The sequence below is a fragment of the Gekko japonicus genome, unplaced genomic scaffold (assembly GCF_001447785.1).
Source record: "Gekko japonicus isolate JY-2015 unplaced genomic scaffold, Gekko_japonicus_V1.1 scaffold5402, whole genome shotgun sequence".
NCBI classification, from domain to species: Eukaryota; Metazoa; Chordata; class Lepidosauria; order Squamata; family Gekkonidae; genus Gekko; species Gekko japonicus.
Window position 1 is genome coordinate 21405 of NW_015176600.1, and position 12060 is coordinate 33464.

A 12060-nucleotide genomic window follows, 5' to 3' on the forward strand; every position below is an offset into this window, starting at 1 on the left:
TTTATGTCCACACACACCGGGCACAGCTCTTGACCATTTTCCAACTCTTTTTCGTTAGCTCTTTAACTTTGTCCTTAAGCACAATTCTTAAAACATTTCTCTTCAGGCAAGCATCCCTCTTTGTTGTAAACTAACAGAACTTAGAATTGTTGAAGCTTTTTACAAACATCTTATACAATAACTTGTCTTAAACATAACATGAAGTCTTAAAAACCAAACAATTATATTAAGAGAAAGGATTTCTCTCTGTTACAATACATAATAACTGTTCAAAATGTAAAGTCTTTTCCTTCTTTAAAATAATACAATACATATATATAGATATTCAATCCAAGCATCTAATACATTGAATATGTTCTGTGTCTCTCATTTAACCATAAGCTCTCATTGAGAGTGCAAAAACTGCTACTTGGTCAATTTGACCAAAATTGGCAGAGACTTCAACAAGGGAGGATCACACCTCCTTATTCCTTTTGAAGTTCTAAACTTTTTATAACTATAAATCTAGGACTCTGGACAGGTCTTCGAAGTTGGCTAAATTAATGGGCAAAAACACTTGCATTAATTCCCATCAAAAGGTTACATCACAAACACTCCTTTTCTTCCATTAAAACAAGAGCTAAAAACATGTCAATTAAAAATGATTGAAATCATTTGGTGTTATACAACACTGTCTAGTGTTCTAAAACATGATGTTAACTTTCCAGGAGAATCCCAAAGAATTCCCAAAGGTATAAGACAGCAATAATCAATAAAGAAACATTTGAACCCAGTCATACTCTACAATACCACAGCTGTACATAAAAATCAATGGGAGCTAGGGTTGCCAGCCTCCAGGTGGGACTTAGAGATCTCCTGGAATTACAGAAGATCTCCAGACTAAAGAGATCAGTTCCCTTAAAGAAAACAGCTGCTTTGGAGGGTGGCTTCTATGTAAATATAACCTGCTGAGTGAGGTCCCTCCCCTCTCCAAACCTTGCCCTCTCCAGGCTCCACCCCCAAATCTCCAGGTATTTTCCACCAAATCTCCAGGCATTTTCCAATCTAGATGAGAGGGCAAACAAACAAACTCCAGTGGCACTTCACAAGTTAAAAGAACAACCCCAGGCAAATCTACTCAGAAACAAGTCTTATTTTATTCAAGGACACTTCCGCTCAAGGAAAACCCATTCTGCATCTAGCATTTGCTCCGCTGTTTTACCAAACCCACCTCAGAACAGAAATTCCCTTCTGCTTTGCATGCCACTTTCACTTTAATTGTGGGATTTTATGGCAGTGTCCAGACTGCATGCCGCTTTCACTTCCTTTGATCTCTTGGCTTTATAGAACTATCTGCATAGATTTATGGAGATTTTATGGCCGTTCAGAGGTGATTCTGCGGTTAGTACAGTGTTGGCCCCAGGTATTTGAATGTGGTTTTGAGCCACATCTTTTTCTGTTCCCTGTGGGTTTGGTAAAACAACAGAGCAAATGCTAAGTGCAGAATGGGAGGTGTTTTTAGGCTACCAGGGCAAAGGAATTTACTCCATCACAGGGTTTTACAAGACAGCGTTTCAATCTCTTTTAAACAAAGGCTTCCTTTGCAACATCACTGTTTTCAGGAGAACATTTGTAAAGGATTGGGCTGGAAACCTACAGATGGTTGCAAAAACGCGAGTGGGCGGGGGGGGCGGGAGACAAGCGAAACCGTTTCCTCCCACTTTTGCAACCCGGGGACGCGGAACGTCTCAACTGCATTGCGGCTCGCGTGCAGTTCTCCGCCCCTCCTAGCCTGGTACTCAAATGAATCCGCCGTTGAGATCTGGGCGGGCTCAGGCGCTTCTTCTAAAGCAGCAGTAACAGATTGGGGGAGGACCCTGGACTCTCCAGCTGCCTGACCTGGTCCGAGCCACCGGGGTCTTCCATGGACCGGCTGGCGCCAAAATAACGCTTGGGGGGGGGGGAGAGTCCTTTGACGCCTGAGACGGGCCTCAGCTTCAAAGTCGCAGCGAGGTGATGACGACGAACTGGCCTGGTAGGAAAGCCGCGCGAGTCGTCAGGCAGGCAGGGTGGCGGGGCGGCGGCATCTTCTTCTCCCAGGGAGGCGGGGGTGGATGGAGCAGAGCGCCCTGCGGGAGAGGCGGAGGGAGGAAGAGGGCGGGCGGAAGCAAGAAGGAAGTGGGGAAAGGGAACGATGCGGTATAATGGGGGCGGTTCAAGGCGGCTCAGCGTCGATTGGAGAACAGGACTGGTTCCAGGGTTGCGTGGAGTCTGGGTAACGGGTATAGCTGAGCCCCCTTCCCCTTTTGATTCACCCCCTGTAACCCTACCCACACACCCCTTCTATTTGGCCATTCCCCTCTGACTCTTCCTTACCCATGCCTAGGTTGCCAGCTTTGGGTTGGGAAATACCTGAGACTTTGGGGGTGGAGGGGGGGGGTCGTTAGCAGGGTATAATGCCATAGAGTCAGCCTTCCAAAACTGCCATTTCCTTCCTGCTAACTAATCTCTGTCCAACCACCAACAAGAGGTTGGCAACCCTATCTGTACACTTTTCCATTTCGATTTACTCACAGTAGTAAAGGGAAACCATGCAAATTGTTTGCTCTGGGTGAGGGGCAGACAAGGAGCACTGCATATGCACATAGGTGCTTTGTTCCCAGTTGCAAACTCTCCCCCCTCTACAGACAGCTGAGCCTCATCCCCTAGTCTCTCTCCCTTTAAAGCAACTCTTCAGCCTCCTCGGCCCTGACAGCCCAGAGGTTTGACTCCTCCTTAATTAGCTGGTGTGTCAGTGTGATGTCATAGTTAGGGTGTTGGGCCAAGATCTGGGAGACCCACGATTGAGTGTGTGTCCCCCTGCTTATTTATTTGCTTATTTTTAAATTTATAGTCTGCTTTTTCCCCTTGATCAGGACTCAGAGCAGCTTTTCACATCCTCCCCACCCACACACTTAATCCTCACAACAAGACATCATGAGGGTGAGTTAGGCTGAAAGATTGTGACAGGCCCAAGGTTACCTGGCAGGCTTCCATGGCTGAGTGAGGGAATTGGACCCAGTTGTCCCAGGCCAGTGCTCTAACCACTCCACCACACCAGCCCTCTGCTGTGGAGTCTTGCTGGGGAACCTTGGGCTAGTCACACGCTCCCAGCCTCATCTGCCTCACCGGGTTGTTCTGAGGAGAGAAGAACAATGTAAGGCATGTTGGGTACCCACTGGGAAGAAAGGTGGGGTATAAATAAAGTAAATACATTAAATTAACTTGCTGGAGGAGGATGGATGGGGCTGGGCAGCTGAAAAAACTTGAAGCCAAGGAAGAGCAACACACACACATCTTTCGTCTCTGCAACCTCCCCCTGCCCTATAGACTGCTGATTGCCCCCCCCAGCTTTCCTGCCCCCCCCCAAGAAATATTTTAGCCCTGCCTGAAGCTTCACTGCTACTTAACAAAGGAGGACACAACAGAGGGAGCTGGGCAGGTGTAGGAGACATACACACATCTTTTCCAGCTGCAATTGTCCTCCACCCTTCAGTCAGCTAATTGCCCAGACTACCTCTCCAGAGCCCAACTAAACCTGATGGCAAACTCATGGCCCCCATGCTGGCCATATTACAGAGATTTTAAAACACTATGTGGCCCCAATCCAGTGGTGCAGAGATCTTCCCACCACATATCTCCTTTTCAAGTGCCAAAACAGCTGCTGAGGAGCAGCACATGTCCCTGAGGCTGTTTTTGTACTTGAAAAGGCATGGGGGGGGGGAATGAGCTCCATGCCATGAGCCAATGTTGGCATTTAAATCTCCTGGCATTTAAAATTTCTGTAAAATGACCAGGGCAAATTCATGGTAGCCATGAGTTTTCCATCAGGTTTGGAGTCTCAGAAGTGACTCCCACCAAGAAAACGTTTAGCCCTGAAGCACAGGAGCAGCTGCAGCCGGCCTCATCCTAGAGAGAAGAGTTGCTGGCTGCCCCTGCATCACCTGCACTGGACTGCTAGGGAGGAAAGAGGTGGAGCTCTTCCTTCTGCTCTCCTCAGCTTCTGTGAGTGGGCCCTTGGGAAGTCTTTGGGCCCCGGCAGATAACCAACTGGCTATGCTGGAGAGTTCCTATTTGAGCTATGAATTTGCTGGGTGGTCTTGGGCAAGCTTGGCAAAAGTTTGGACTGTCTTGTATTTTTAACATTTAAAAATTAGCAAATTATTGTGGCAGGCAGAGCCTGCTCAAAGTATTTTACACAGCAGACAGCAGAACGCTGGGTCTGGGAGGTGACCACCAGCAGCTCCTGCTCCTCCCTACTGCTGGCTGGGAGAAGACTATCCCTGCTGGTGCTGTCAGAATTACCTTTGCACATGCACTGTAGCCAGCTGACGGCAGTGGCCTCTCTCTGTGCCACTGCTCTTCTCAAACTGTGGCACCCAATCAACCACCTTGCTCACCTGGGCAGCAAACCAAGGCAGGTGGTTCAGCCTAGTTGAGGTGCAGCGCTTCATCATCAGTCCCTCATCTGCAGAATAGGAGGTACTGAAAGATCAATCTCCCAGTGCTAAAAGTGTTTAATACATGATAAATCCTTGTTTCAGGGAGGTGGAACACAGGACTTTTCCACATTCTCATTTTCCTTGCTTGTAACTTCCCGTTTCTTCAGGAGGGTTTGCTCCATCTAGTGGTCAATTTGCTATATTACACCAGTTTATGTCCAGTGCCACAAGGTTCCAGTTTAAATCTCCAGGGTAATATTGAATTAACCACTAGAGGGAGCAAAACACATATAGAACAGAATCCCCCCCCCCAAGAAACAGGTACTTACAAGCAATGAAAATGAGAATGCGGAAGAGCCCACAGGTAGGGCCATTTCTTTTGAAGCAGCATTTATCATACCCTTTTGGATTTGCACCCCCTTCTAAAACTTGTTCAGTTCATTTCTAGAGCCCTTCAGCCCACTTGAAGGCTTCACTTCACAATCATGCACCACTGCATATAATTCTGTGTGCATAAATCTTCATGAATTGATGCACTTATCCCCGAGAGATGGTGCTTTCCACATATGTCAACATGTGTGCTTTTCCTGTTGCTGCTGTGCTTCAGTACAGCACAGTGGCAGAAGGATTTCCATATAGTAGGTGTCCCCATAGTTTCCCTGCCCTTGTCCACTGGTGGTGGCCACACCCCCCCCCCCCGAACCAGGACTTTGGTAATTGCATATCATATTGATTTAACATTATAATAATGTGTAGGATGGTCTCTGAATTCCCAGCTTTCATTTAAAAAGGAAAGTCTCTAGCCCTTTTTGTTGCAGAAATATGTCTTTCCGTTTACATCTTCATAAGGAAAGGCGCTAGAGATTTAACTCTTTTTAAAAATGAAAGCTTGGAATTCAGAGATCCTGTTATATATTGTTATAGTGTTATATTAATATAATATTCAGTTGCTGATTAACACCCCGGTGGGGAAATGATGGCTGTCAGGGGAATGGTTGCTGTGTTGGTGGGATAGGGAAAATCCAGTCCATCCAGGCTTTGTTGCAATCTTTCCCAAGACTTTGGAGCAAAACTGCAGAAAAACTAGGGAAACACAGAAGGTGCACAAATGCATCAGGATTCTGTGGAGAAGCAAAAGACCCCAACACTTTCTAACAGCATTGAACCCAGGGCGAATAACCTGTATGGAAATGGCCTATCAGGCTTCCAGTGCCATCCTAAGCAACGTTACATCTTCTAAATCTGTTGAAGTCAGTGCGTTCAGAAGGGTGTAAGTCTGTTTAGTATTGTACTGTTTTTTCTAAAAACAGCCAGTTGGGGAACGAGAGAAGAGAAGCTGTTGGATCCAGAAGCTCCCATTTGGTTACTAAGTCTCTACAGCTTCTTTAATTCGCACATCATCTTGGATGGCTGCAGTGATAGACTTCCACTTTTGGAATAAAGGTATCTCTGGCTTTTTCTGTTCCACGATCTTAATCTCTCCCTTCCAGTGCTGCTGTACCCCAGGGGACCACCCCACTGTATAAGAATCAAAATGCAGCATTTCTGGGCTAAATAACAGCAGATACGACTTCTCCCACTCTCCTAATCTGCACCGCTGACAAGTGGGGAGAAGAAGTTATTCAAATTAGTCTTTCTCCTTCCCTTTGAAAAACTAGAAGCAGAAAAACACAAAACTTTTGTGGATTAAACCTCATGTATGGAAAAAGAGAAGTTGAATGTAGCACATTTGTTTTCTGTTGAGCATATTAATGCAAATGCAAATTATGTGTCTACATTTGTAATTAGGGATGCCAGCCAGGGGAGCCCCTGGAATTACAGCTCATTTCCAGACTACAGAGAGTCATTCCCCTGGGGAGAATGGATGCTCTGGAGGGTGGACTCTGTGGCACTGTACCCCATTGAGATCCCTGTCTTCCCCAGGCTCTACCCCCAAATCTCCAGGAGTATCCCAACCTGGATTTGGCAGCCCTACCCCCCTATCCCCCGTTGGTGACCAGGAGGGACCTGGTAACGATTTAGTAATGCAGAAGCAGATGCTATAATCTGGAATGTTAACTATCAGTCTTTTATTGTTAAAAGTGGATCCCTTCCCATTTCTGTTATAAACCTAGTACCATCTGAAGGTCTTCAACCTATGCCAGATTAATATATGAGACAGGAATTGTTCTTGTGGTGTTGAGCCCCAGTGTAAATTGTGTTAATATATCTAGCCTATTTAGGCAGAAATCTACAAAGGAATAGTTTTTTAAAAAAATTAAGAAACTGAAACTTGTTTTAGTTTAATTAAAATTATTAAAACATTCAGAACAAGTATTCGAAAACCTGTACAATGATTCATACATCCCATTGGTTGTAAAAAACATTGCCACTAAGTTAATTTATAAAAGACAGAAATAACATTCAAGAAATCTAAAGAGTTTAATCCAAAAACAGATCCTGAGGTAATCCAACAAAATGTGAAGTGGTAACCAATATTGGGCTTTTCTGCATCCTTTTGTTTCTGTTCTGCATGTGTTTTGCTCCCTCTAGAGGCTGATTCGATATCAACTATCACCTAGGTCACCCAGCTGTAAAGTGGTTGTCTCCTTAAAAAATTCAAAGCTGCCGCTTCAGCTACAAGATTTGACCTTCTCTCACTCACCTTCTCTTACTCACTTACTAGCCTTTCTTTTGTAAAAGATCCAGTTCAGTGCCTTCTCTTTGGACAGGTATATGTGGAAGGGACACATGACATCTTGTACAGTGTATGGTATAAATAGAGCATTCCATCACTTAAGCCACTGTTTCCAAGTGTTGGCTTTGGATCTTGCAACATTCAAGTCCCTCTAATAATTTCAGTTTAGTAAGGCCACTTTTGGAATGAAACCCAAATTGTTGCCCAAATGTTCTGATTGTACTGTAATATAATATAAGGCAGTAAGTGTCCTTTTTATATCTAGGGTCGGTATTAAGAAACTGCTTTCTCCATAGACCTGGTTGATTACCTTTTACACAGAAGATGACCAGCAGAAGTGAATCTTCCTCTTCGGAGCAGGAAGATGTGACTGGACTGACAAGCTTATTGAAAGGATGGATTTATCCAAATCATTACCTCGGGGATTTCGGAGACTGTACAGTATCTCACTTGTGGGTGCTGGCACCGTTCATAATCCTGTTTTCACCGAATTTAATTGTGCTTGGCTTTATTTATCTTTCTATTCTCATCCTTCATATTTACAAGAGAAAGAATAATTTAAAGGGAGATTTTCTCAGTAAATCATGGGACAACGGAAGGAGGGCAGTGACTTATCTTTGGGACATGTATGGCATTGTATGGCATGGTAAGAATTGTTACAGCACATGGACAGCAGTATTGTATTGGTGGACACTGATAGAGCTTAGAAAGAATATTTGATTTCAGGTATTCACAGTGGTTCCCCTTCATTGTGTCAGGAATCCTTAACTCTGTAAGGGAAGCCAGTTCTATTTCTGTATTGCAGTCTCAGGGTAGAGGAAATTAAAGCTGTAAGACAGCAGCCTTCCTGAAACAGCCAAGTAGGTTTGTGGATGTTGTGATTTGAACTGGAGATTTCCTGGCTCTTAGCCAACACACAATTCCAGCAAATAATGTTAGGTGACCTCGGTTTTTATAAGTCATGTGTTTTATGTCACTATTACACAATGTAGTCAATTCATTTATTATTTTATTTTAAAAAAAATCTATGCCACCTTTCCATCCAAGCATGGTCACCAAGGTGGCAAGCATCAAAGTGTATATAAAATATTTAAACAGTTCAATAAAACATATAAACACATGTAGCAACACAACCAGGGGGTAGGGCCAATAATAGTGGGTGAAGGCCAAACAAACCAAAAAAATCTTCACCCACTGGTAGAAGACCATAATAGAGGGAGACAGATGAATGTCCCTGAGGATGGTGTTCCAAACTTATGACACCAAAATTAAGAAGGACTTTTCTTGGGCTGGCACCTGTCTAGCCTCAGATAGCAGGGACACCTGAAACAGGATCTCTGAAGATGAATTGCTTTGTTATTCGTTGTACTATCATACTTTATTATACAAATTGAGATGTTGAACTGTTGCCCAGTTCACAATAGTTTTGAATATAAATTCTTTTTTTAACTCTGTTTTATTTATTGAAGGAACTGTTCAAATGCAATACAGTACAGTAGGCAAAAACCTGAAGAAACAGCATCTTGAATATAAATTCTTAGCAATTCAAATTCATTTTGACTATGAATACTTTTTGTCATTCATGCTTTTAACAGAAGCAGTATGCATTGTACTAAAGAATGCTCTATGGATTTTGCATTAATACTAGTTAATTATGTAGTAACTAATGTTATTTAGAGAGCTTATTATCATCTTTCTGATTTCTTGATTTGTCTGTGTGAACTAAGGTCATAATCCCCCCCTCAATGGTAATCTGTGAGCCAGCTGTGGTGTAGTGATTAAGAGCAGCGGACTGTAATCTGGAGGACCGGTTTTGATTCCCCATTCTTCCACATGCAGTCAGCTGGGTGACCTTGGGTCAGTCACACGTCTCTCAGAACTCTCTCCGCTCCACCTACCTCACAAGGTGACTGTTGTGGGGAGAGGAAGGGAAGGGGATTGTAAGCCGCTCTGAGACTCTGAGTGAAGGGTGGGGTATAAATCCTCTTCCTCCTCCTCCTGCAGTTGTAGGACAAAGATTTATTTGAGGAATGTTCTGGCATTCATGGAAGTGGAAGGACTCATTATTTTAAACTATAACAGGATGAGGATAGTGCTACCTAACTACAAAGATACAAATAAAATGTCCCGTCCTCTTACTAGAAGTTTAATGAGTGGAGATGGATAGCTGAAGCTTATCATGGCGTGAAATTAAGCAACATCACCTTATGATTGCAGATCAAGCTGATATTAAAGGGACAGCTAGAGGGATCAGTTTAGAAGTTGGCAATCCAAGATATGACTGGGTCCAGGTGGTCCTGTGGTGATACAGGCGTTTAGAAATGGTTCTAGATTCCTGTAGCATCCAGTAAGTGCAAATCAGATTCATAATTTTTACGAGCCCCACAGCCTACTGTATTAAGTAAATTTAGGTCCCCATTCTCCTCACAATAATAAAAGGTGAAAGCCTGTGCTGCAAGTACTAGGTTTAATCTGGCTACAGGAAATTCAAGATATCTAGAGTATAGAATTGGGGAGAGGGTAAATTCCTGGATCCCAAAGGCTGGGGCTCCCCAGTCTTGTTGAGCCTATGGGCATTTTTTGAATTCTGAAAATATGTAATGGGCACCATAATAAAATGACTTCCATGGGGAGTGGTGGTACCAATAACAAAACGTTGAGAGTTTCTACAAAATGTTCGGAGATTCAAAACCAAACGTCCTTCTTTGATGGAGGGACCTGTTTCCAAATGGATGCTCTCTACAAACACAAAAATGGTGACTCCTGGGTGCCTTTGAGGCACCTTGTGCTCCAGTAAAGTAGAGCAAAGCTACAGCTTTATGGAAGAGACACAAATAGGCACCAGGAAACATATTGGTGGAAGCCATGGCACCCATGGGTGCCATGCTGGGGATCATTGGCTAGACTAATAGCCCAATTTGATATCATTTCTTTTGTTATTGCCTACTAATACACTAAAATTTTGTTTCTGACAAAAAATAATGCTAATGCTCTTGCATTTTGAACAGGTTACGAAGTGTGTGGAATGGATAAAGTGCCAAAAGGACCTGGGCTTGTTGTGCTTTACCATGGAGCATTTCCTCTAGACTATTTCTACTTTGTATCTAGACTCTACTTACAGACAGGCAGGCTCTGCCATACAGTGGTTGATTACCATTTTTCAAAAATCCCAGGTAAAATGTGCCTTGTTTGTTAGTGGAGAGGCATGTGTGTGTTACAAACTAAGAGACTGTAATCTGTAGTTGAATCAGAATGTCATATTATATGACAGTCATGGAACACAGGTATATTTGACTATATTTGACCAAGTGTCAAAATGCTGCTTTTTCTGGCTAGGTGTTGACAAGTTGACTGCAAATCTGCAAGGGTGTGTCATAACTGTCCTTCCTTTAATACATATAAAAACAGGCCAACGTTAGTGTTTTCTAGAGTCTGTATTGGAAAGTCTCTGAAAGATTTAGTTAGCTACTGTAACAAACTTACTTTTAATAATAGAAAAGAGCAAGAGTCCAGTAGCACCTTAAAGACTAAGAAAATTTGTGGCAGAGTACGAGCTTTCTGAAGATGAGAGCAGTGACTCATGAAAGCTCATAGTGTGTCTCAAATTGTGTTAATCTTAAAGGTGCTACTGGACTCTTGCATTTTCTTCCACTACAGATAGACTAACATCTTAATTTATTTTTAATAAACTAACTATATAAGTTTTAATTTTATGTTTTTGATGTTTGGTTTTTAGTTTGATTTTAGTTGTTCTAATGATGCATTTATGTTTGGTTTTAATTGGTTTTAAGACATATTTTATTATGTATGTTTTTTTAATCCGCTAGCTGCCTTGGTGGCCCTGATGAGGACAGAAAGGCGGGGTATAAATTTCATAAAATGAATAAATTAAATAAATACAATGCTTCAACCCAGAAGAAAAAGCCCCATCCAATTGTCAGCTGAACTGTTGATAAATCCACAGTGAAGATGAACATATAAGAAAATCATGCAAATGATGGATTCCCCCATTCAGACACAGGGATTTTTCAAGGTGTGTTCCTTTTGAGCTATTGTTGCTCTGTCTCTCTGGGACTCTTAGCTTTCCTTACCTGTTCCTCTCCTTGTCTTATCCCTGATCTGGACATTCTTTCTTTCAATTTCAGAAGTAAATGCACATGCATCTGTTTAAAGGAACAATCCAACATGCATCCATTTTACAAATGAAATTAGTCTAGAACCTGGATAACTGGGGTTTCACTCACACATGAACTGTACATGCACTGAACATGACAGAATTATTCAGTGCATGTATAAAGAAAAATCAAGTGTACACTGTACATGGATTGTGTGTGCATTCACTGTAATTTGTGAACAGGGCTACAGTCTTTTGCTAAACCACACTGTCTGGGTTTGGAGCATTAAGCTACTTGGTGAAATGAGCTCCCCTACGAGATCAGGGCCCTGTGGGACTTACTGCAGTTTTGCAGGGCATGCAAGACGGAGCTCTTCCACTGGGCATTTGGTTGAGGCAGTGAACCCCCCCCCCCCCAAGCTTAAATCACTTTCTATAGGTTTGCTTAAGTTTCTGTATACTCTTATCTTTTTACCATGGTTTCTATTTAACTACAAGAGATTAATAATACCAAACATTTCATTACTTTAAACTATGCATTTATAATATACCAGTCATACAGTTTTTTCCACGTCTTTTGAAATGTTGGGTCTGTTGCCCCTCTCATCAATGATGACAGTTTGTAATTTTCAGCCGTCTCCAACAGTTTATGCACATATTCTTGCTTCTTTGGTGCTTCCATTTGTTTCCAATATTTTGCATATAATATTTTTGCTGCTGTAGATAAATGTAATATCAAATATCTATCATCTTTTATTTTAGATCTCAATATCTCTTGCATCATCTCGTAGATCCATGCCCAGTATCTC

General features: G+C 42.6%; 1 protein-coding gene across 1 annotated transcript in view; it reads left to right on the forward strand.

Moving 5' to 3' along the window:
* Positions 1-1802: 1802 nt before the first annotated feature.
* The window catches only part of LOC107124133 (transmembrane protein 68-like), a 19165-nt gene continuing 8907 nt past the window's right edge, over positions 1803-12060 (forward strand). Inside the window, exons 1-4 of the mRNA XM_015427525.1 lie at positions 1803-2014; positions 5771-5903; positions 7403-7783; positions 10146-10310. Coding sequence (XP_015283011.1) covers positions 7462-7783; positions 10146-10310 — 487 coding nt within the window. The 5' untranslated portion in view covers positions 1803-2014; positions 5771-5903; positions 7403-7461. The remainder of the gene's footprint in view (positions 2015-5770; positions 5904-7402; positions 7784-10145; positions 10311-12060) is intronic.